Source organism: Podarcis filfolensis (assembly GCF_964270895.1).
Source record: "Podarcis filfolensis genome assembly, chromosome: 1".
Taxonomy (NCBI): domain Eukaryota; kingdom Metazoa; phylum Chordata; class Lepidosauria; order Squamata; family Lacertidae; genus Podarcis; species Podarcis filfolensis.
Window position 1 is genome coordinate 59,393,795 of NC_139604.1, and position 26,462 is coordinate 59,420,256.

The 26,462-nt window shown below is 42.3% G+C and overlaps 2 protein-coding genes across 3 annotated transcripts in view; one reads left to right on the forward strand and one right to left on the reverse strand.

Moving 5' to 3' along the window:
- CHKA (choline kinase alpha) overlaps window positions 1-4,755 on the forward strand; it is a 28,138-nt gene extending 23,383 nt beyond the window's left edge. The window contains exons 9-12 of the mRNA XM_083602321.1: window positions 126-234; window positions 1,379-1,485; window positions 2,565-2,646; window positions 3,593-4,755. Coding sequence (XP_083458447.1) covers window positions 126-234; window positions 1,379-1,485; window positions 2,565-2,646; window positions 3,593-3,652 — 358 coding nt within the window. The 3' untranslated portion in view covers window positions 3,653-4,755. The remainder of the gene's footprint in view (window positions 1-125; window positions 235-1,378; window positions 1,486-2,564; window positions 2,647-3,592) is intronic.
- An 11,956-nt stretch (window positions 4,756-16,711) lies between these two features.
- On the reverse strand, window positions 16,712-26,120 carry LOC310744581 (synaptotagmin-1-like). 2 transcript variants are annotated; one of them, XM_083576119.1, is made up of 4 exons: window positions 25,447-26,120; window positions 21,043-21,162; window positions 19,851-19,962; window positions 16,712-18,646 (listed from the first exon to the last, which is right to left on the reverse strand). In XM_083576119.1, the coding sequence occupies exons 1-4, from the start codon at window positions 25,765-25,767 to the stop codon at window positions 18,345-18,347; spliced, it is 855 nt and encodes a 284-aa protein (XP_083432245.1). In that variant the 5' UTR covers window positions 25,768-26,120; the 3' UTR covers window positions 16,712-18,344. The 2 variants fall into 2 exon arrangements, with proteins under 2 accessions (XP_083432245.1, XP_083432246.1); XM_083576120.1 differs by lacking the exon at window positions 21,043-21,162.
- Window positions 26,121-26,462: the final 342 nt, after the last annotated feature.

The following is a 26,462-nucleotide window of genomic DNA, read 5'->3' on the forward strand; positions in this document are numbered from 1 at the left end:
TTTGTGGACCAGTAATAAGTAGCCATGAAATGTTAATTTGGGTGGGAACAAGCAATAGAATGTATTTTAGGGGTTTTTTGCAAAGCTTAAAAAAATCCTTATATTTTGAATATTCTTCACTCTAGAGGGTTTGACATTGGAAATCATTTCTGTGAATGGATGTATGACTATGTGTATGAAAAATACCCATTCTTTAAAGCGAACTTCCTGAAGTATCCCTCAAGGAAGCAACAGGTGAGCAGTAAAACAATTACCTTGAATTTTGAGGTCTTCTGGCTTCCAATTCCATTTCTAACTATCTGGATGTGAAAGGGATTTCATTTCAGAGCTTAGTCTGTGGGTGATTGTAGCCAGTGTTGAAGCCAATGTTGCACAAGCAGATTTCTAATCATACATCTGGACCTCCCCTTCCACTCCTGCTCCTTGCAGGTCCCTCAAAGTCTGCTCTACAGCGCCACCCAACCCCAAGCAGGTTTTGAGGGGCATGCAAGGGTGAAGTCTTATTATGTAGCCAAAGTCCATTTCACTGACAGGCAAACATAATTTGCTGTATCTTCAGCTTTAACTTTACAACTTGTCACACTCAATTTTTTGACATTGTAAAATTTTGTAACATGACCTCAGTAGCAGCCGTTCATGTTGCCCCAGAGTAGTCCCAAAATCTCAAGTCCTCTGGAATAAAGTTTCTGAATTTCAGTGTTTGCTTGAAGAGCATCTAGAGTTGGAGGCAATGTTTATTACATACAGTATATCTTTTGTTAATTTCAGTACTCATGTCCCATTTTATACATGGCCAGTTAGTAATTGTTTTCATTATAACACTAAATCACATTTAGATTATTATTGTTACCATATTTTTCCATATATTATGACATTTTTTCTGGAAAAAAATCAGTGATAAATTTCTTACTTTAATAGGGGTCGTGTTATACACAAAAAAAATGGTAATTAAATTTCCATACCACCCTTCAAGGATCACAGCTTGGTTTACAGTATAACACAAAAATACATAATGTAGTAAGAAACGAAAACAATAACCACTCCAGCATAAAGGCCATAGATTATTTAGCCAAAGGCCTGGGAGAAAAGGTGTGTTTTTGCTTGGCGCCTAAAAATAATGTAACAAAGGCACCAGGTGAGCCTCTCTGGGATGAGCATCCCACAATCTTAAAGACTGAGCAACTTGTTTGGCCTCATGGAAATTTGTTAAAAGCAAAACTGGAATACAAAACTCTACTAGGACCAATAGTTAGCTAAAAACAAATGTGACTGCAGGTATGAAAACTTCTTTGGAACTGTGCCAGTGATTTAATAGCTGAAAATACCTATTTGCCCAAATGACTGAGCCACTGTTCTGACTGCTTTCTGTGCTTTTCAGCTCCACTTCATCTCCAATTACCTAGTTGCATCTCAAAGTGGGTTTGAAAATCTGAGCAATGAAGATAAGTCCAAAATAGAAGAAGAAATGTTGGTTGAAGTAAACAGGTAACTTCATTCTGGATTTACTGTATGTGATCCTGTTGCTGAATCTTGCTTTCAGTGAAAATGTAAATTGTTCATGCTGTCTTCAGAAATCTTAGCAGTGTTTAATCTAGCCTGTGCTCTAAAATGGTTAATTTTCAGCATTGAACATCTAGAAGCTATATATCCTTAAAGTAGGACAAGTGGAGACCCATATGGAATATTACCCATAATCATTTGTCCTGACTGGTTGAGCTCATTTGCTGCCTGTTTTGAGAACAGCTGCTCCGATTTCCTAGAACTGAAGCAGCGGGGGCATCCAATGGTTAAAATCACAAAAAGCATTCACTCAGGGACATTTTTAGTTCTAAACAGCAATTCAAAGTATTGTTGTTGATCTTGAAAGCTCTAAATGACGGTTCTAGGATACCTTAGGGGCCATTTTCTCTCATTCCAGCCTTCCTGTGCCCTAAGAGGCCCTTCTGTGGAGAGGCTGAGGTAACATTGGTTGGCATGAGGGCTTTCTCAGTGACTGCACCCAGATTTTAGAGTACCTTTCCCCATGAGATCTGTTTGGACATCCTGCTTTTTCAATGACTGGTTAAAAGTTCCCTGTCCTGGTAAGCATTTGTCTTGCTGGGCATGAGAGTTTTAGGGGACAGACCCTCACTTTTAGAACGTTTATCTACTGAACCTGCATGGCAAATTCCTGCATTGCAGGGGGTTGGAATAGATGACCTTAGGATCCCTTCCAACTCTACCATTCTACGATTCTATGAACCTGATTTTTGTTTTTCATGCTTTTACTTTATTTTTATGACTGTGGTTTTAGCTGTTAGAAGCTGCCTTGAGTAGTGCATATGTTCTGGAAGGGTAGAGCATAGGTTTTCTACAATAAACAAATCACTCCGGAGGCAGAGTGAGAACACATCCAGAGTTGTCCTCTTTGAGAAGTTGCATTTCTTATGTATCCTGTATGGTTGAAATGAGCAATGCTGTTGATGTAACAAATCCTAGACTACTTCACTTTGGTTAAAAGAGGCAAGGGTGAATTTTACATTATATACTGGAACGTCTAAAAAAAATACATTGTGTCTTGACAGGTTTGCCCTTGCATCTCATTTCTTCTGGGGTCTGTGGTCCATTATACAGGCAAAGATATCATCTATTGAGTTTGGGTACATGGTAGGTCTTCAAACTTTAAATTCTTAATGCTCAGCAGTGTGATTACTATGTCCATGTAATCTAGATTACTCTACCTGATAATTATCCCCTACCAAGCCTATGTTTGTACATCATTCCGTCTAACTGCCAGCCAGCCAGGACTGATCTTTGATGGTGCAATACTGGAGTAGGTAGTGTATACATGACCTTAATGAAGGGGCAAGAACTTCCTCCACAAAAGAGCCACATTCCCTCAGGCGTAATGTGTCGGGGGCCGGAGGCAAAAGTGGGGAGGGCACAGGTGTGCATGCACGTAAACATGAATGGATTCAGGATGGTTGGATAGATAATACTTCCCCCCTGTAATTTGTCTTGGGGGAGAGAGCTCCCATTTGTTCTAGTGGTAGTTTCCCCCCACTGTAAATTGCAGGTTTGGGGCGCCTGCTCTAGTTTTAAAGCCAGAGTGGAGAGAGAAAAATGTTAGTCTCCTGAATTTGCTGCATTTCTGAGCTGGCAAGGGAGACAGGCGTCTCTCCAGAGACAATCTGGAGGAGGAGGGGAGGGAAGGTCTACCTACCCAGATAAAAATATTCACTGGACCCAGAGGCTCACCATCCCTGCCTTTATGGATGCTGTTCTTAACACCCCAAAGAGCTGTCCATTGACATTACAGATGCCTTGCTTCAGTTATCTCATCAGTTTGATTTCTCCCATCTTATTATTGCTCTTTGACTTATTTTGAAAAATATGCCTGTAATATTCAGTGAGAAGACTTTGAGTGGAAATGTAAATGTAGTTATCCTTTGCATCCATATTGTATCAGTAAAGATTTAACATATGTGACAGCTGCATTCAAGGCAGGTTTCTGGCATTTCATGCGAAATGTGATAGTTTGGCATTCTTTAATTGCTCTGGCATTAGGACAGAATACAAAATGGCTCAACGATAATACTTTTACGTCACTTAGGACTATGCACTCTCAAGATTTGATGCCTACTTTGACCAAAAGAGGAAGCTGAAAGTGTGAAGGTTGAAGACTGGACAATCTGTTTCTGTACTGTATAAGGAAGGCAGCTGGGCAGAAATTCCACTGTGCTTAGGCTACTGTAGTTGTAATGAAGGTTTTGCAAATTCCAACTACTCGGATGCAATGCTGAAGACTGCACAAAATGGCTAAGTTTACTTTTTTTTTTACAGTTTCATAAGTCCTTGGAACGAGAATTGACAGCTGAAGTATAATATAACAGTGCAATATCAAGCTTTTTAATCTAGAAGGTATTATGAGGGAAACCTTGAGTTTTAATGTGAACCATCCCATACTTCAAGAGTAAACAGTGTTAACTGTGGGTACCTATTTTAAGTAAGATATTTTTATCAAATTATCTTAATGCATTCTACATTTCTAGCATCAATGGGAAAACCACAATTCTGTTTAGGGGAAGTTGATATACTGTGAATTTTGGCTGAAAACTCATTTGAACAGAGGCTGTTCTTATGGGATAGGTCAAGCCATTCATCTCCAGAAAACTACTGGTGAACTAACACTAAAACATAATGGCTAAAAACCAACGAAAGGGTGCATTCTGGCTTTTCTTTCCATGCAGACTAAGGTAGCTTTCACATTCTGATATCTCGGTAGAACAAGGTACAACAGCTGCATCTCCAACTGGAACGCACGAATTGCTGTCCGGTTAGCTCATTCCACATCTCTGACCAAGGATGTGCATTCACTGCCCAGCAACAGTCCTGCAGTATTGCATTGTTGTACAGGATGTTCCCTGCGCAGGCAGCACTGGGATGAGTGCCTTGGATTCCTCCACCTGCCCCTCTCTGGCTTGAGGGAGGAAGAGAGGGGCAAATGAGATGGGGAGCAAGCGAGGAACATTTGACCAATTGTGGCATGCTGGTGCCTTGTGGGGGCACACGGCTCCTTGTTTAAAACCCTGCTGCTTTCCCCATCAGATAAGTGGATGTTTCTTGTGCAGAAAAGACATTAAAATATATACGTGAACTTTACAATAAGTGTATGTTACTTTGAGAGCTTCTAGAAACATATCTTTTACCATCCTTATTTGACTTGTGCTTTCTGCTAACATGTATTGTACAAATAAACTTTTTTAAAGTCTTTAACCTTTTGCTCTCTTTGATTCTTACTATGTGGCACATGTCATTTAAATTTTACCAAATTCTCTGAATGAAAGGTATGGTAAATATGGATATTGTAGCATGCCACAAATGAAAGCGAGCTTGAGGCTTTTATGGTGTTAAGTGTGAACTTGTAATAGCACAGAAATGAAAGATTCCTCATGGTGGGCTATGTTGATCTCAAGTCCTGTGTTGAATTCGAGCCAGATACACAACCCAAAAGGTGGGAACTAAAATAATAATGCCTCTTAATAAGAAATAGCCAGGTGACAAAATGTAATGGTAAGAAGGTTCTGGTAGTTAGGGGGAAATGCAGCAATAAAGATGATTAATTGCTGGCCTTGTTGGGTTGCAGGAGGGATTGTGTTTCATACTTTAGCAGCGTGCTCTATTTTCTGGAAGGATAAAATGATATACAGTATGCAAGTAAACCTGCATGGATCAGTAGGAAAATTCCATCATCCACTGTATTCATGAATTTGAGAGAACTGTGCTGTATATTCCTTTGTTAACCCAGAGTGGGATTCACTTAACCAGCCCCGATAGTGGAAGCCTTGAGGCAGGCGTCATATTTTTAATGCTCTCTTTTTAAAAAAACAAGCTTTGCATGTCAACAGCTCGCAGGTCATAGAAAGGTTTAATGCAGCCTTTGAGATTTACTATAATAGTTTTGCTACATGTTGGACATTTTTGTAGATGGGAGAGCATTTAGTGATGTGGCCCCTCTTCCTCCACCCCCTGGCAACTGCAATCAAGGGATACGCTCCAGAATGCTACCACCTCAAGTCTACTATCTCTGAAGTGGTTAATATTAGCCACATTCTACATTAGCTCCTTGCACACACTAGGCAACTTCCTCTGGCCCAGGTGTTGCAGTGAATCCAGTTTGCTCTCACCAGTAGTTTTGCCTGAACAACACAGTGAGTCATCTAGCTGTATGTCACTTAGAGCAGGCACATGTAGATATAAGAACACTGCAGTGAGAATGGAACATGTTTCCAAATGCAAGTGGTACTAATTATCAAGCCCAGCAAGGGAGAGGAAACTCTAATAATAGACTTCTTCCTGAATCAAAAGGAACGGAACACAATTTGTTTTCAAGTCTGATGAACAAGGAAGTTCACAAGGTGATGAGTTTTAAACATAAAAAGGCGCTTGAGGGTGATTGGCCATCTAGGCCTCATCTGGATTTAGCTGCATCAACACTTGCATAAGTGGTGCTACCTCTACTTAGTTTGGTGAGATTAACAACACAGACGTTAATAAGCAAAGGGGTTCTACAAAAATAGGCAAAGCAAAGGTAAGTAATCTGATCCCCCCCCCCTTTTATAAATGATGAGCCTTGGACACAAATTGAAGCAGCAAATGGAAAACATCTCCTTATAGAAGTTGTGGCTTTTCTACCTTAAGCCCTTAAATAAATTGAGCAAGTAATCAACTCTTAAAAACTATCCTCAGTGTTTGGGGGAAATGACATATAAAACCACAGAATTCAATTTTTGTATCGGGACATAATAGCAATAATTTGTTCCTTAGCAGGCATTAAAATTAGATAAATACAATACAACCTCAGATGAGCAACAACACATGATATATTACACTGTGTTAGGAAGCTCACTGGGTGACCTTAATCGAATCACTGTTTCTCAGTCTAAATGACCTCACAGGGTGGTTGTGAGGAAGAAATGGGGAGGAGGAAAACTATGCACACCACCTTGAGTTCCTTGGAGGAAAAGTGTGATAAATTGCAAAAATTAGGTGAACAAATAAAATATTCCTAAATTGGCTCTACAAAATGTTTGTGATGGGGAAAATGAACATCTGTTACTGAAAGAATGGTTGAATTCATGCTGAGTGCAGTCAGATTGGTGGTAGCATGATTTTGGAGAGCAACCAAAAATGTGATGTCAGAGCAAAAGTATGCCAAATTCTGGTTCGTGGCTTCTGCAGAAAAACGATAACTTTTCAAATACATTTGGACAAGGGGCAATCAGGGAGTACGGATTTCTTTGCTGTTTGGCAATACTTTAATTTTGCAAATCAACAAGAAGCACAACAGCAGCTGCTGAAAATTTACCTTGAACTCAGGGAAAGTAAATTGAACTGTCATCTAAATTAAAGATTACTTCCCAAAATGTGAATACTGTGATCAACTCAATAATTCAAGACCAATAACAACAAAAACCTCTTAAAGTAGAAGATTTATCACAAGAAAGGGCCATGGGAAATAATTTCTCAGCTAGCTGAACAAAAATACAGATAAGGAATCAATATAACGGTAGTTGTTGAAACGGTGGAGTTCACCTAACAAGTCGTGTCAGCGTAAGCCGGGGGTCAGCAACCTTTTTCAGCCGTGGGCCGGTCCACCGTCCTTCAGACCATGTGGTGGTCTGGACTATATTTGGGGGCGGGGGAAGGAACGAATTCCTATGCCCCACAAATAACCCAGAGATGCATTTTAAATATAAGGACACATTCTACTCATGTAAAAACACACTGATTCCCGGACTGTCCGTGGGCCAGATCGAGAAGGCGATTGGGCCACATCTGGCCCACAGGCCTTAGGTTGCCTACCCCTGGCGTAAGCTCTGCACAAGGTCTTCGCTTGCTCAACAGACCTTTGTCCGGCTGAAGACAAGTCAATTCCCTTCCCCACTGCAGTTAGTAGAGAGTAAATTGCCTCCTGCAGCCATCTAAATTAAATGACCTTGAACTGGAGTAAGGCAAACCAAGGATGTAAGTAGATGAAATGTGGGAGAGCCATCAGGATCTTCCTATCGATCATCTAAAAAAGCATTTTGTGTGTGGGGGAAGCAGAATAAGTACTGGAGAAAGTGAGGTTTAACCTTCCTCACGATTTTCCTGATTTAAACTAGTTCCTGCCCTGTCTCCAGCTGCTATTTTCCATGCAGGAGAAAACATATAGACACACTGCACTTTGGGGCAGAGAGGCATATAGAAACATGTTAAGGGTTTAAAAGCCTCAGTACTGTGCTCCCTGCATGAGTGCTTTGCATTTCACATTTAATTTTATTTTGACCCAAGATCCGTTATACATACACCCCTAGCAGCACACTTGCTACTGCCTCTGTGCCTGCACTCAAATCTGTAAGGAGCATCTAAAGTCTTCCAGCCTACACGGTGCTTTGGCAGGCATACTGCAGGCTGGGTAGACCCTTAATTCTTCACCTACCTAACACCCAATTCTGTAGCTAAATGTTTCCCCAGAATAATCATGTTCTCAGATTAAATTCAATGTTCCCTAGAAAATTGCATTAATCCATGTATCCAGAAATACTTCTTCCCACCACACAGAGCATGTATGTTCATAATGCTTTTATCGCACTTAAATAAGCCCAAGAGGTTCTCAAATTTGTTCACAAAAGATGTCTCATCATAAAAGAATCACATTGAAATCTGGTACCAGAAACAACGCAGTGTCCCTATGGGACCAGGGTTATTCAGTTGTTTTTTCCTGCCATCGTCCTTGTCTTCCCTGGTGTTGCCTCTGCCTACATCCTCTGAAGCAACAAATGCCTATGGACTTCACTGCTTGTGGCAGGAATTCACAGCCTGCCTTCCACTGTAAACCACAAGACGTTGCTGGCTGAACACTGAGCTCCCTGAACTCCCTGACTTAAGAAGTGCGTCAGCAGGCAGGAGCTTCCTGGACATGAAATGGATTTAAAGTTTTCCTCAAATCTGTCTCGGAGCACACTGTACCTACTAAGTACAGTGCTACCTCTAGTTACGAACTTAATTTGTTCCGAAGGTCCGTTCTTAACCTGAAACTGTTCTTAACTAGAGGCATGCTTTCGCTAATGGGGCCTCTAGCTGCCGCTGGGGCAAAGTTCTCAACTCGAGGTAACTCTTCCAGGTTAGCAGAGTTTGTAACCTGAAGCGTTTGTAACCTGAGGCATTTGTAATTTGAGGTACCACTGTATGAGGTTCCCTAATGCTCAGAATGAAGCTTGAATTTAAAACTTCCCAGATGGCCCATGATTGTGACTTGTTCAGTGTTAAATACAGCTGCCATTATAATCAGCCCCCAGCCAGCATGAAAATGAATGAGTGGAGCATCTTATTGAACATGACAATCCTCTTATATTTGAAGAGCTAGCCAGTCCAAGACCAGCATGATCCACAGTGGTCCCTCTTTCCTCCCCCATGAGGGCCTTTGATTCTCACTTCGGCCATCGGATGAGGTTGATTTGATCCCCTACCCCATGTTCCCTATTTAGGTCTTCACTCACCCCTTCTTCCCTGGCCAGAGTACGTGTGCCATTTTGTGACTCTCCTTGCTGGCCCTGCAAATGAACCACAGAGACTGGGTTAGGAGGAACAAACTTTACTTAGCAATGAGCTGCTACCAAATTAGTATACAAAAAAACTGAAACTAGTCAGCTTTTCCTGCTGCTCTCACCCAGAATTCCCCCATGCAACCATTTCTAAAAGTCTTAATTCCCGCTCACGTTACACTTGACAGCAGACTGAAAAGTATTGCATTTCTATAGAAATTATAGAAATTATTTCTAAATTGGCATCTATATGTTTAATTAGCAAGTGCAAATAACTCCTCTTTTTTGGTGGTGCATTTCCTCTTGTTTGGCGATGTTTCAGGGACCACCCTAGTAGCTCCCCTCAAATCTGGTAGCCATATTAAAGCACAGAAAATGGCTCCACCCAGCTCCCCATCTTTAATGAGTTTGATGTGTCTGGGCTTCTATAAATATCACTTCAGCACTAAAGATGCGGAGGGAATCATTCCCTCCACCCTGACCCTTTTCTTTCCCTTTGGGCAAGTTCTTTCGAGGTGTGTTTGTGAAGAAGCTCATGACACAGAGATGGGAGAGGAGGAGGAGGAGGAAAGATTTCTTCAGCAAGCTTTGCCAGATCGCTGCTCTTCCTTTCTATGCACAATGCCAACTGCTTTGTCACAAGGCCCAGTGGCAGCACAGCCTGGCTCTGAGGCTACAGCACACTACCCCTGCTATTCAAAATGCAATCCATGCTCACTTGCCCTGCTGCCAAAGTGAAGTCAGTGTTGGGAATAAATAGCACGAGGAGCGTGGGAAGGAGAAGTGGAAAGGGGGGGTGTCAAATTGGGATGCACAACACATACTCACTCTTTATATCTTTTGTCTTTTGCTGTTACTTTTGCCTCCTCTGAGCTGGAACTTGCACAGCCATGGCAGATTTCTGTGTGCAAGTAGCAAAGGCTTGTAAGGAATTCTGCCCTGTTTCATCCCATCCTGGGGCACAGCAAGTTGGGAAACAAAAAACCTTGGTGGGGTATAAGAATGTCCACAGTGCATGGCAGGGCTGCTACAGCCCAGGGATGAGTTTTACAGATCTGTGCAACTAGAGCAACATTACAGGACCGGATGAGTTCTTTTGTGTTTAATCTGTAGAGCTCTAGGGAGCTGGGGCTCTATTCTCCATGCATTCTGATTTCTCATAGATAGATAGATAGATAGATAGATAGATAGATAGATAGATAGATAGAGTCTAGCCAAAGCCATTACCAACGATTGCCTTTCAGGTAGAATCAAGACTATGTTCAAACCCTTTCAAAATCACAGAGCCAGTGGTTGAATTTGGGCTTGGGAGAATACAGACTTCTTCGGCCAATTCAATGGTGTCTCTGGTCTAGCTAAATGCAATTGTGCCAGGATCAGGTGTTCCTGAGCCTGCCTCTGTAACGGAACAAAAGATACTCAGTGTGGCACTGTGCAAGAGAGTGAAAAGCCTACAGTGCAGGGCAGTCCAACATTTCATTTCATTTCAACACAATGCCTTGTCTTGCAGGGCAGTAATACAGGGATGGCTAACGTTTCTTGGCCAAAGAACCATGGGGGGGGAGGGGGGAGAGAATGTGCCAGTAGTGGGTGTGACCACTTCACATTTGCTCTCGCTGACACACTCTTGCAGGAAGATACCGGTACACACATAGGAATGGATCCCTCCCTCCACAGCTTATCTATGCAGATCAGAAGAGGTGGGTTATCACCCCATCTTTCCTTATCAAATGACAAATTGAACAACTAGGAAAGGAGTACTTGGCATTCCCATCAGGGAAATGGGCAGCACCCACCCCAGCTCTGTGTCTATTTTATTTTTGTGTCTGCTGCCAAAATCAGCAGGGAGTGGGACATAGAAATTTGCCAGAGGAGCCCCCTCAAACGGGGACTTAGCAAGCCCTACGCTAAACAACTAAAGCAGGCAGCTTCCTACAGTGTAGGTTGCCATCCTGCAACCTACACTGCGAGTCCCTGAGCATTGCACCCATAATGGTTTTGCTCTCTTTGTCAGCCATGTAAGGAGAGGCAATAGGTTTGCGTTGGTTTCCAGCAAAGTGAGAAGCAAAATGGGACGTGCAGTGAACCATCTATTTTGTCCGGTGTCCCAGCTCCAGAACAGCACGTGCCACAGAAGGTAAGAAATAAAGAGAGGCTTCAGGCCATACTATTAATGCCTGAGTCGAGAAGGACGTGTGACCAGTGGGTGGGTAGGCCTGGCAGAGTTTACATTCCCCCAGAAGCTGAAGAGATTATATCCAGTGTCACAATACAATTCTGGCCAACGTAGCACATAAATAGCACACTGAATAAACTTCATTTGCCTTGCCAGCCTTCACAGAATGATTTAAGGAGCACACTTAGTTGCACTTTAGCACAGTTCTCTACGCAAGGCCGAATACAGAGAGAAAGCTCCCTAATGTCAGAGAGAAGCTAAATAGTTTAAAGTTCATCAACACAAGAGCCTGAAAATTCCTTGAAATCGGTTACCATAGGAAACAAGACTTGGCAGGAACCTTAATGGCTACAATACAAAAGTGCGCTTGGATTTTATGTTCTTCATGCTGCTGGGTTTTTTTTTTTAGCTGAAATACATGTCGCACCATGTTCTTGACATCATCCCGAGCATAAACAAGTAAATCAAAAGTGAAGCCCACCAAGAGTGTAGAACCACACCCAGTTCTATGAAATAATTCTCAGAAACGACATGAGGCTAGCAGCAAACAGAGAACAATCAGCCTACCCTGCACTGTGATATTAACAGCTTCCATTTCTAACTTGGTTTCTCACTGAATTAAATTCACCTAAAGAGTGCAGGGAACCATTTTTCAGATGCAGCTTGCCAAAAAGGGCAGCCTCCACGCCATCCCATTTTTCATGGCTTACCACAGCTCTGTATGTGCATGTGTGAATCAACCCTAAGGCTTGTTTCACTGTGAGATAAGAACATAACAGCAAGAGAAATGCAAGCATGCATGGGGCACCCATAGTAGAGCCCACTATTTGTATTTCTCCAAGAACAGCACCTGTTTAACCCTAATGCCACTGCCATGATGCCAACCAGGCAAACCCAAATGCAGTGTGTATCCTTCCCATGGGAATCCTTTAAAGAATGGACAATCCCAACAACAAACACTTTGAACATAGGCTGAAGTTTTTCTTAGGGGGTGCTTTAGGAATTTGACGTTTGTTTCCAGTGCCAGCAATGGTGTTAGCCACACACACACTTGTGTGTACACACACACAGGGCCTTCTCCTCAGCTAATCTGCATGATATATCATCTCATGGTTGAACCAATAGCTCGGAAGAGGGCAATTTTCATCTCCATCAGGGCACTAGGTCTGCATCAGGTGTGTGGGGAATTCTTGGCCTGCCAAATGTTGCTGAACTAGAACTCCCACAATCCCTGTTCACTGGTCATCCTTGTTAAAAGGTGCATAATCTCTGTTGTTTCTTCAGCTTTGTAAACCGCCTTGTGTATAATAATACAGCAAGGCGGTTTACAAATTAAAAGCGAAATGAAATGAAACTCTACCAAATTTATATTGGCATAAGCTTTTGTGGACAATGATCAAAACACAATTGATCATGAAGTAGACCCTAGCCCACAAACACTTATGCCAATATAAGCCCATGGGCATTTCCAAACTATTGTGATTTGGAGGTGGGATCCAGTCACATATCAGCAAATTCAGACTGCATAATTGAAGTTGATTTGGAACGTAGGTGCAACTCCGGTTCCCGGCAAAAAGGATATTTTTTGCTGAAAGGAAACTGAAGGGAAAATGCACTAGAAAGTATGGGACAACAATTGCTCTGTCATCCTTGCAAATAAATTAGGATGAATGCTCAAGAAACAGGCTGTCTGGAAGCAAGCAAGCCATCTTAAGGTGCCTAAAGACTTCCTGTTGATTTCACTAGTGGTCTTCAGGGTGCTATACTAGAGGACAACAAATATAATAAGGGATCCCACAGCCGTTACATGAACGAACAGGGCTGAATATTGAGTTAAAATTCTGCCCCTTCAGCACTCCAGTGCAAGTTATAATGAAGGCACAAGGTGAAGCAAAATGGAAGGCACTGCCAGGGTTTATACATGCTCCATGATTCTCAGTCAAGAACATACTGTTCTGGGACAATCAGACCAGCACACCATACTAATGGTCCACTATTTGAAGGCAGTCATCCTACACAGCATCATGGAATTACCATATTTATCTCTAGAAGGATTCAATATCCTCAGAGTTCTTTGTACATATACCACTGGATACTCAAGTCCACCTTAACAGTTTAGTCGCCAGCAGAGCTGTAGCATGAATTAAAGGTTTCATAATGGGAGTGTTAATGGTTTTGATATTCTGTTCCTAGTTCCTTTCCCCTAGGAAGCAAACATGAATAGAAAACTACCCATTTACTGCAATAAATGATGCAGGAAGAGTATATTGATGTAAGAATCCTCACCTACTGACTTCACTCAAGCGGCAGTGATTAACATCCAGTATGAAGATCCCGTTTCTCATTTCCACCCCACAATGATTTTATTAAATTGTACGTTCAGGAGGGCACCAAAGCCTTCCAAGTCCAGCTCTGCCAGGCCCCAGGGAAGATTGCTTACCACAACACACATACCCCATAATCCTGTCCACAGTGTAGTGCATAATGCAAGGAATCAGAGCAAACAAGATTAAGCACCACGTCAGAGGACCTTCAAATTAGCCAGCTCCAGATAGCTCAAGAAAGTGAGCCACCCCACATTCTACAGGAGAAATAAAAAGGATTAACTAAGGCAGGGGTAGAGATATTGCTGGGCTACAACTCATTACCACCAACCAACAGCCTTGCCAGCTGAGGCTGAGGGGGGTTATATTCCAAGATGATCTAAAGGGCACCACTTTGGGCACCCCTAACCTGAGTAGTAGAAGAGTCTGAGAGGATACAAAATCACACAGTGGAAGGTGCCAGAAAATTCATAGCAGTTTTTCTTGTGAAAGGGGGATATATATGTGTGTCAGTTGGCTTTATGTTAAAAGCAATCAGATCAGTAAACCAGGGGTTTGCTGACATGCTTACACATTTACTATGGAGGATCAGCGGTCACACAGCAATTTCTTTTTACTTAGCCATTCAGTTTTCTCTTCGCTTCTGGCAAAGCAGCAGCAGGGCAAGGAGTTCACATAACTCAGAGATCAGCCTCCTTACCGTTCATTCACTTATGCTGTACTTCCACATTTAGCCTGCCCCAGGGTCACAAAAGTCTGAATTCAAATACTGCATGTTTATTTTTAACTTCTTGAATGGCTAAGCAAAAGATCCCTGATAGGCACACTAGGACATTTAGCTTCCACATTCAGCGGGAAGCAGATCTGTTCCTGAGATTCCACACAGCATTTAACGTAGCGTAATATCCCTGATACGGAGGGGGGGGCATGTCTTCTTCACCTTCTTCTTCGCTACAATATATTCATTTATTTCCGAGTCCAATTGTCAATGTCAAAAGGGACTAAAATCTATAAAATTCATAGAAAATCAACGTGCCAATTTGCTCAATTTCTCTAGGACTCCATGACACCTCCCCTGTCCTCCATAATCCCTCAAGCAAGGTGTCAAGACCCTAATCCTGTCAAATCACTCTGCCAAGCCTTTCCTCGGGCAATGCCAGGTGGCAGACTATGCATACATGGACCATTGTCTTCTCATCACCGGTACTCAGGATGTACTTATCAGTGCATATCTCCAGCTCTGCATATTCCCCCTCCCTCCTCCATATGTAATCTGTGTAACCCAACCTCGCCTTAATGTATTCATGATGTAATTGGGATGTATTTTGCACTGTATTCTGGGACATGGAGGGAAGTTTTAAAAGTTCATGTCACCCCTTTCTCACTGTTCAATCTCGCCTTGAACCTGGCAATAAACTTGGATCTTCTGCAGCTTGCTCCTGTCTCCGGCTGAGCTCTTTTTCCTCCTCAGGGACCTGCGGACTTAGTCCGACGAGCTGGGTGGCAGAGCAGCCTCGCACCCAGATTTTACCGTAACAATCCCCCATTACAATCTAGCAATGCTCACCACCCCCAGGGTAAACACTAAAGTGCACCAGCCATAGGAACCTCAAGCAAGTTTGTATTTTGTCCTTTAACTTTCATTTGCATGCTTTTTGTTTTTTTAACACAAAATCAAAACAATTAAAAGAGAGAGAGAGAAAAGGCAAATTCCAGTTATTGAAAAGCAATGGGAGAAGGGAACGGACTACAAGGTACATAATGGCAAAGGGACAAGAGGTTCAAATCCTGTGGCTCATCACTTTGGTAGTGGAGACTTAATCTAATCTCCAATTCCTCTTTCTCCCAAATCTGCATGGAAAAATGTAATCTTTTAGATTACTGTACTGTTGTAATGTGCACAAATAGCATCTAGGGGCCTAGGAGCCAACTCCTAGGGGCCAAGGTCCCTTTGCCCCCCCCATAAAATATTTGAGGGGCCCCCCACAGTTGAGGGGAATTCCCATTAAAATGGTGTGTGTGCTGTGTCACATGATTGATTATGCGGAGCAGGGTTTATCTCCCCCCCCCCCCACAATATTTTATTCAATATTGGCTGATTAACATTCTGTGGCCTTTTAAATGTGTTTGCGGGAGGAGGGTTATTAGTTTGTGCTTGTTTTTGCTTTGTGATCTATTTTGTGTTCTCATTTTAAGTTTTTATGTTGTAAACCGCCCTGTGATCTTTGGATGAAGGGCAGTATAAAATTATTATTATTATTATTATTATTATTATTATTATTATTATTAAGCATACAGGCTTTAGGGCCCAGTTGAAAAGTCAACAATTATATCTGGGATAGGTATTTGCAATAGAAGTCAGCGGCTGTTACATATTCTGCACTCATTCAGAATCCAAATGAGGTTGACTGACATTCTATCTCAAATGGGTGCTGCTTATTAAAATTGACATGGCTTCTATCTTCTTCTTCATCATCATTTATTTGTTTATTTATTTATTTAAAACACCCCATTCAGCAACAAAGGCTCTGAGGGCAGGGCACAGCAACAGTAATAATACAATAAAAGCAAAACAAGAATACAAAAACCAACTGAAACTGACACGAGGACAAATAGAAGAAGACACCTTCACCCCGGTATGGCTCCCCTTTATCCCATACACAGCCCAACAAGTCAATAACAAAAACCCACCAACAGCATACAAATCAATATGGCTAACCTGATCCAAAACACCCACCCACCCCACTCACACATGAAAATAAAGACCACCACAGCCAACCACAAATGAATATCCACACCCTAGGCCAACCCCAAACTCTCTCACCACCAAAGGAACACAAGTGAACAGCAAAGAACCTGCACAAGCAATGCTGACACCAAATCCTACATATAGTAAGTAAAATAGAAACATTGCCACCTGACCCCACCCCCACCCATCTCTCCCCCCTCCACCTCTTTTCCCCTTTTCTTCCTAATGTCTCAGCAAATGAAACTGACTTGTTAAAATGTTACATGGGGGAAAAAATATGAGAGAGAGACATTGCACACACTTTTGTAAATCAAGAAAACCTTTAATAATAATAATAAAAAGAATACAAAAACCATTTCCATCCAAACATGAAAAAGCACAGTAAAATGGCACATCTTAATAATGAAAACTCAGCAGACAACCACAGATAGATATATACGGATGTGCTGGGGGGGGGGGGGAGAAAGAGAGAGAGAGAGAGAAAGAGAGAGAGAATCAAGCGTGGGAACATTTAAAAGCTCTTTGTCTGGCACTGAAATGATATAAACACAGGCGCTTTGCAAGCATCCCTGAGAACACTGCAGAGGTGGCGTACCAGAAGCAAAAAGACTCTCTCCGGTCATCACTTACTTTGAATGACTAGGGCACCCCAGTTCATATTAACATCACAGTGACTGAGCAGACCACTAGGGAGGAAGACAGTCAAACAAACATCTGCCCACTAAAGTATGTAGGGGTTTAAATCTCAGTACCCACAAGTTGAACGGACTCTGGAACCCATTGGGAGCTGGTCAATCTGCTAGCATGAACTGGAAGTGTAGAGGCAGCGTGGGGTGGGCACACAGTGGGTTTTCATCACGAGTGATGAAAAAAGTGTCTTTAGCTTTGCTTTCATCTGTATTAGATGCTCCCTTATATTATCATTATTTCTTGAATTTATATACTGCCCTATACCCGGAAGTGTCAGGGCTGTTCAGGAACACAGGAACTGTCAGGAACACAGGCAGCTGCTTCCTACCAAGCCCAGCATTGTCTACACTAACTGGCAGCAGCTTCAGAGTTTTCAGACGGGAGCCTGACTTGGAGTTGCCAGGGAGTTGGAGCTGTCTACCCCTGAGCCACAGCTCTCCCTTCACTACTATGCTGGCAACTATGCAGGCCCTCATGCAGAGGTCTTCCCCACATATGTTAGCTGTGATCTTTTTAACTGGAAATGTCAGGGATCCTATATGGGATTTTCTGCACACGAAGTGTGTCCTCTGACACTGAGCTATAGGCTCTTCCCAGCTGTAGGCCAACTGGCAGAAAATGTGGCAAAAGAACTTGAGTTCCAAATGGAGAAGGGACACAGGTTTCCTATGCAATCCTAGGCATCCCATTCCTCTTCCTCTCCGTGTCCAATTCTTCCCTTGACTATTTTAATGGCAAGGGGGTGTCTGTGTTTTCTTAGTGTGTTTAAGCCCCAGTTGCAGCCACACCATGCTGCCATTAGGTTCCCCAATGCAGTGCCCGTGAGCACAAATGGAGCCCTCAGAACACCCACCTTTGGCACCAATAAAAAATACACAGTTATTTTGGCTTTTTGCTTGTTTGTTTGGCAGGAGAGTTGCCTGCTTTTTTCTTAGTGTCATAGGGCACATGTGGCTGTTTGCTCTGTTTTTTTGTGGGGGCTGGGTTCTGAACATTGCCAGTTTTTCTTCTGTGAAATGGGTATTTTTTTGGTGCCCACAACAGTTTCTTTGATTTCCATCTATGCCCCTCAGCCCAGTATCCTTGTTTGCTATAAAGTACAATGGCACAGTAGCAGTGATGGGGGAAATCCTTTTCTTCAATGGAAACACCTGTGAGAATGAAAAGAGATAAGTTTTGCATGAAAGAAGCCACGCGGCCTCTACTACTGCTGCTCTGACCAAACTCTGCCTGTCATTATTCATCTCTGCTTAAGAGGGCTTGCTTGGATGCTGCAGTAGCTCCTAGTGTTAAGGAGGAAAGTTTGGGCACATCCACATAACTGCAAAATCCTCCTTTTAAATGAGCAAAGGGTGCCACTTAGCTACAGGGTGCTGGATGGACTGTGCCATGCGATGCCAGTGGTCATTCATATCGTTGGGTCCTCGTTTCCCCAGCACAGCCTGTCCTACAAGCTGCTTGCTTCTGGGACGCAGCTCATAAATGGAAATGAGGAGAGCACAATCCCAAACTATAGGCTGAGGCAGGTGGAACAGGAACGTTTCATTGAAGACAGTAATTGATGTGAGGGTCTTGGGCTTGGATTTCTGATGCTTCTGCTTATGGAGATTGCAGAAGACATCAATCCTTGCATAGATACCTGGAACAGAAAGAGCATCAGAAGGAGTGGCAACATGAACACCAGAGTCTCTGTCAATCCTGGAGTTATTGTCCCAAGATCATAACTATTCCTCTGAATTGGGCAGAGATTTAATAATTTCTCTTTTCCTTGCATTGAGGCTGAGAGGGAGGAATTTGATGATTATTGGAAACAGCAGTACCTTCTAGCTCTGTGAGATGAAGGACTACAGATATCTGTGACACAGCCATACAGGAGAGGCAAAAGGAGGAAGAATCTAACACTCCAAATGAGATATAAGCTAAGGCTTCAGAAGCACTAAGAACAACATACTCTGGAGCAAACTGGATATGCATATTAATCTCTAACTGGGTCGCAAGAAAGCAACTACAGAATATAGAACAAGGGTTCTAGTAGGGTTGCCATATTTCAAAAAGTAAAAAACCAGGATACCTTGAAAGCTTTCTTTTAGGAAGACCCCAAAATTATTGAGCTTTTTTTTTAAGGAAAACCCGAAAGGGCAAAGTGTCACTTTTCGGAAATTCACCCCACCTTTGAAATCCCAGTAATGTCCAGGAAAATCCGGATGTATGGTAGCCCTAGTTCTAGAGATCTTTTGGAAATTTAGATAAACATGAAACTCATATTCCAGTAAAACAAAAAAAGCAAGCCTAGTCCTCATCCTTGTATGGAAAAGCCTTGCAGTTTTGTATCTGCTGGTGACAGAGATCAAAGCTGGACTTCCATTTATCAGAAGATAAGGGTCCAGGTCCCTATATAGTTCCCCTACTCCCTTCAATTATTATTATTTGGTCATTTCTCCAGCCCACCTATCTCAGTTTTTGTGCTCTATTGCCTTTCAGCACTATGCTACATCCATTCTCTTCAGTCACACCTTTGGACCACTACAGCCTGAAACAACTTCAAGGGGACAGAGATATTGAGCTGGGATTTCAAGATTGACTTTATGCTTTTAATGCATGGGGTGAGGAGAAAATGATCAATTCCCAAGACACTCTCCACCTTCAACTATTACTGCTACAGTGTCTGTAGAACTTTAATCTGGCTCTAATGATACCAAGACTCTACATCTCTGGGTCAGTTTTTATCAACATATTCAAGAATACACCTCTCTTGTGAGTCACCTCTTTCCAGGTGGGACAGCAGGTCAGAAGGAGGCAGCACCCAAACATCAGGCAAAGAACAAGAAAACAGATATATTTACGTTTCTCTGGACTGTTGTACAAGAAGGCAGTTTTCACTTTCAGTAGCCCAACCTCTATCTTCTGAGAGATTGGAAGGCACTTCAGTGACACAAGAACTTCTCCGACTGTGTCCTGTGAAAAGATGTAAGGGAAACGCTGGAGGGGAAGGCCAGCAAATCCACTTGCAATTCTCCTTCAGCCTTACCAACCTTGAGGCCCAGGAATGAGGCCTTAGGATTGGAATGGGGAAGAGAGAAATCAGCTATGGCTTATTGCCACCCACTTTTTATTTTCCGACTGTTTCTTACTCTGTTGCTTCTATGGACAAGGGGTGGCAGTTTCTTCCTGTAGATGCTTGTGGGCAACAATTCATGGCAGTGAAAGGTATTAAGTTGTTCAAAAGCCACAGAGTGAAAGTCTACTTGGCACAGAGTGGGCTGCTCTAAGTGAAAAACAGGGTGGGAACTATTACTAAGGCCGTTGGTTGTTTAATCTGTTCAAATGTATTGTGTGCATGTTTGTGTTCTACCCAGGTATTTGGTTAACGGGCTTAATTTTTGTCATTGTACTTTTGCTTGTTTTCCTTACAACAGAATAGTTAATTTCTTGTTTATTTGATTTGGTAAGATTCAGCATGGATATTGAAATCCCTCGGGCCTGTTGTCTTTTACATTTCATATTGTTGGTTTCAACCTGGTTTTCTAGTTTGCCAAAATTACATTAAATCTTAATTCTGTCTTTTATGGTGTTAGCTATTCCTTCCAGCTTTGTGTCATCTGCAAATTTATAAGCATCCCATCTATAAATAGGAACTCTGCAGCTCTGATAATGCATGAATCATGTCTTCGTAATTTTGAGAATTTTCTGGGTGATCTCTCTTTGTGGCAGTCTGCTTGTGTGACAGAAATCCACTTGCACAAAGGGGCTTACTATTTCTCTTTTTCCACTCCCCTCTAACCCCTCCTCACCAGGCACCCTCAAAATCATTTCTGGAGTGTTCCCTCAACACTTGGGAGGAGATTTTGTGGGAGAATTGAAGGCTGCAGGGGTGAGAAAGAGAAGTAGATGCCCCATTCCATGAGCAAGTGGCTGCTTGCACTACTCTTGATCTCACCTTCTGTGTCAATAACCTGGAATTTTTATTTTGTAATAAAAAAATTAATGTAGGATTTTGAGAATTCTCCCAAAGTAATGAAGAAAACCCACAGCTACCTTTGTCGCCTTCTGTAATTCTTCACAGAATTCAATCTTTCTGGAAGTATTAAGTGCATTCAGAGCTATTCTCACTTCCCCCAGAGGCATATGCCGGGAATATCTGTCAAAGTGTTTAACCTATGGAATAATTGACATCATAAAATAATAACAATAACAGTAATAATCTGTATTGATTTATGGTGTTTATTCCTGAAATGCTTCACATGCATTTATCCCTGCAATTCATATATATATATATATATGCATAGAAATGATGATGATGATGATGATATACTAATGGCCCTATAAATTAGGCCAGCGGTATTATCCCTATGGATGGTGGACTGAAGAGAGATAGTGGTTTGCTTAAAGCCACACAAAGAGCCCAAAAGTGAGGTGATATTTAAACTGAAGATTTCTACACATAGACCACCATAGTATATGAAGTTTGAAAAGACAAATCAGTAGGTCATAGTCAATTAATCTTTACTCAGAGTAGACCCATTAAAATTAGTGGACATGACTAACCGAGTGTACTCTGAGAAACAGTTCAGGCTTCCTCCACCTCGGCCCTCCAGATGTTTTGAGACTACAGTTCCCATCATCCCTGACCACTGGTCCTGCTAGCTAGGGATCATGGGAGTTGTAGGCCAAAAACATCTGGAGGGCCGAGGTTGAGGAAGCCTGAGTTACCGTAGTTGAATACAGCCCAATATTTCCTGCAAAGGTCATAAGACCTCAGGGGAATTTCCACTCAGATATGACACACGGTGTTGAAATTCCAGGCCTTACTCTGCTCACGCAAATTGCTTAAGGAACATTTTCCTGCATCACGTAAGTTGATCCTAGATGCTGTTTCTCAGTTCAGGTGTTATTAATGTGATTTCCACATGAATATTTTGCTTTTCATTCTGTATTCCTTCTTGGTTAGTACTGGGAGGGAAGGGCAAGTGCAAAAGTTTGCACTCCATTAATTAATTATGGCCTGGATTTGAACCCTGGTTTTCCAGGCCACAGTACAACAATACAGCCACCCCACACTGATTTTCTGGGAAATAACCTTCATAATTATTTTACACTTATTTGAACTGACACCCCACCATATTCCTTATAACACAAGTCCCATGCTGTTGCTTTTCCCATTATCTGATTTGTTCAATTGCCGCCTCCCTTTCTTGATAAAAGCACTATTTCATTCACCTCATCAACAAACACGTCAAAATTTTATCCATTTGCTTTTTTGTGTAGCTCACAAAAACAGTTTCCCCTACATGCAAGATAAAATGTAGGTATAAACCTCCACCAAGCAGCCTGAGAAGCTTGGGGGAGGATATTTTTTTTAAAAAAGTTTGCTAAAGAGCCCAATATATTGAGAAAAAAGGAAACATACGCTGACAGGAAATGCACAAATAGCAGTAATGGGGCACCATGTGTCAAGCCAAGCAAAAGGAAATTGAACAAAGTGGAACAGAGGGCAACCGCATGTACCTCATGGTTGCAGGAAAGACATGCATTTATTGGAGATTTCCACAAGGTGGAGGCATTGCTCCATAGGCAGCTGAAAGATCAGCAGTTCAGATCTATGATGCACCTAGTTTTTTATTTACAATTTGAAATTATATCGTTACATGCTTTGAAAGGGTTTTCTGCCCCACCCCACCCCTCAAACCACATGACTAGAGCCCTGTGTTTATTTGAGGCGATTTCTTGCCTCATTTTGAGAACAGCCACTTCAGGTATGAAATGCCATAAAACTTCAGCTTGCAAGTCTCAGTCTTAGTTAGTTGGTGTTAGGGCAACGGTGATGCTTAGCATCTGTATGTATCGGGAAAGCCTACCAACCTGGAGCTTTCTGTGTGTGTGTGTCTTATATCAGATTCCCAATGAACTACAGTGGTATGTTGGTTTTCAAACGCATTGGTTTCCAAATGTCAAAAACCCGGAAGTAAGTGTTCCAGTTTTCGAACATTTTTCGGAAACCGAACGTCCGATGCAGCTGTTGGCTATTGTTTCTGGGGCGCATGCACCAATCAGAAGCTGCGCCTTGGTTTTCAAACATTTTGGAAGTCAAACGGACTTCTGGAACGGATTAAGTTTGGTGCATTTGTTTTTGCTATTTACTTTGCGTTTTTGAGGCTTTTTTGGTTAATTTGTTTTTGTGACTGTGTGGAACCCAGTTCAGCTACTGATTGATTGTGTGACCGTGGAAATGGATAAAAGCCCCCCACCCCCCACCCAAACAATGACTATCAGCAGTGCAGGTAAGAAAAAATATTAATGCTAATTTTTATCATCTACAATACTGTCTTATTTATTTTATAGTACAGTACATTGATTATTGCTTTCATTTCATGGATCAATGGTCTTGTTAGACAGTAAAAATCATGTTGAATTGCTGTTTTAGGGGTTGTTTTTAGAAGTCTGGAATGAATTAATCCATTTTGCATTACTTTCTATGGGAAAGTGTGCCTTGGTTTTGGAACGGACTTCCATTAACGGATTAAGTTTGAGAACCAAGGAACCACTGTATACCCCAGCCAATCCACACTTCACAAGATAACAAAGATTGCAGGGCGTAGGGGGAGGGAAGAGTGCTCAGCCCCACCTGCAGCCGCTGCTTTCCCCTTGCAACTGCCCTCAGGCCTCCCCTTCCTCTTCAGATAGGCTCACTTCCATTTTTGGAGCCTTGCGGGGGGGGGGGGACATTTGCAGTGAGGAATCAGGAGCCGGCAGAAGAGTTCAGTACCACCTCCTCTTCCTCACCATTACACCCCTGCAAGTCCCTTTGCAGTCCAGGCTGGGAACTGTGTCTTTCCCTCAGCTAGGAGTGATGGCACCTCTCAAATGTGTGGGGAGGACCTATACATGATTTTGGCAGCTCAACTGTCTATTGCAGCTCAAAGAAAATGGCTCAGAATCTCACATTGGACTTTACTGCATGTAGATGTGACTTGAGATTGTAACTTCCAGGTGCTTTCCACATGATATGGCGTATTCTTACACACACATACAGCAAGACCAACATTTGCGAGGCAGCCATCATTACAAGCCTGGGAGATTTGGAATTACATTTGACTTCAGTATACTTTATTTATATGAGAACAACCTCCATTTTCATCTCTCTCTCTTGGGACTGGACTTGGTTACTCACCTTAAATACAGATGAACCTATGTTACATGCCTCTTATTTGTTTTGTTTTTTCCACCTTTAAATAATATTTCTTATAACTGTTTTTCATGTTATATGTACACTGGAAAACAGCAACAGCAATAATCGGGGGGAAACCGACATAACATTTCACAAGGACAGGAAGAAACACCACGGACAGAATAATTGCCAACCAGGAAGAACAAGGATATAGCTTGAGTGCCTCACTTGTAGTTCTCTAAATCATCTAATGTGTCAGCACGAATGGAAGTTATTCATATTGCAGTTGTTGTATAAGGGATACTTATTTTGACTGGAATGTAATTGAAATTAGTAAGATTTTGGAATGCAGAAATAAAGAAAATAATCAAACCATCAAATCTAGCATGCAGGGGGCCACCTAAATTATATAATTTAGTACAGTGGTACCTTGGTTTACGAACTTAATCCGTTCCGGACGTCCGTTCTTAAACCAAGGCACGCTTTCCCTAGTGAAGCCTCCTGCCACCGGTGCCCTTCCACCGTTCAGATTCCATTCTTAGACCAAGGTAAAGTTCACAAACCAGGACATTACTTCTGGTTTTGCGGAGTTTGTAAACCGAATTGTTTGTAAACAGGGCTGTTCTTAAACCGAGGTACCACTGTATTTGAATGAATGGTATTAGAAATTGTATTATAATTTGGTATTGTTATAATGAGGCTATTATTGGATTGTAATTGAAAAATTAATAAAAATTCTTATTAGAAAATATTTTAAAAGTCTATTTAAAAAAAATGTGGGGAAGAGGAATGGAAGAGAGGAACCTTGGGTGAAGCAGGTCTCTGGGCTACCGAGGAGAGGAATCAGCATAACAGAAGCATAGAAGGGATCCCGAGGATCATCTAGTCCAACCCCTTGCAATGCAGGAATATGCAGCTGTCTCATACTGGGATTGAACCTGCAACCTTGCCTTGGCATTATTAGCACCATGCTCTAACCAACTGAGCTATCCATGCTGACATCCTTAATATTCTGGGGCATATCCACTCCCTTGAAGCCACGTGCCACTAATTCACCCGAGCCCCCACCTGCTTGCACTGCAGCAACAACCAGGCTCGCCAAGACATTACCATCCACTGAGACAGACTAGCATGGGACTCACCCATATCATCTGGCCTGCTTTTTTCTGGGAACAGAACTTTAGTGCTAAAACACTGAACCAGGAATGCGGGAAGCTCTTCTGTAAATGCGCCCTTATGTAAAACTATAGAAGACTACCCACTATCGCTCTCACCTGTAACTTGATGCTGCTTCTTGTCAGTTCGGCCTCCTGCAGGGTACAAGTAAACTGATCTCCAAAGTCTGGGCTGCTGGAGTTCTTTGCCACGTGGGTCTGCCATTCGTGGACAATATACTGGAGATCAGGAGACTGGGAGGAAGCCCAGCTCAGCAGCCTAACCTTGACAAAGGTGTTGGTGCACTGTTGGGTGGGTAGGCCCAGGGCTCCTGTGACGGTCAAGAGGAGCTCCAGCTGCTCTTTGTTGTAGAGAAGCGAGAACTTCAGTTTGCCTGGATACTCATCAGAAACAACTGCATCACTACTCAAGTTGCCCATTTCGTGGCTATTTTCTGAAGCTGGTGGTGAAAAGCAGATCCCAAGCTTCTTGAGCTCCTTTTGGATTCTTAGGATCTGGACAAAATGAGAAAGGTGTGCTCTTAAAAGTGACTGACTTCTGAGTAAACAAACATTGGGTTGAACTGTTTATAGGCATATTTATTCATAAAAAATACTTGTATACCATCATTTTAAAAGGATCAAAGGTGGTTTACAACAATTATATATACACAATTAAAAAACACAGATCACTAGCTATTACAAAAAATGTTTTTCTTAATTGTATAGGCCTGGCAGAAGAAAAGTCTTCGGCAAATGTTTAAAGGTTAATGCAGAAGATGCCTACTGAATCTATATTCTACAGGGCTGGGCCAATGAAAGTTTCATGTGGATGTTCAAGGAGTTTCACCAGCTTGTGGAACAACCAGCGACGCTCCTATGGATGATCTCAGTGATCAAGCAGGGGAAGAAGTGTTCAGGCAGCCCCTAAGGTATTTTGAACCTAAGATAAATTAATACAAGGGCCCGGAACCTGGCTCAGTAGTGGATGGGCAGCCACTGCAGATGTTATAATGGTGATGCCACATGTCGACAGCCATGTGTCCCCATCAGCAGTCTGGCCGCCACTTTCTGCAGCAGCTGGAGCTCCCAAAGAACAGACATCCAAAGAGCACATTGCAGTAAACCAGCCCCAG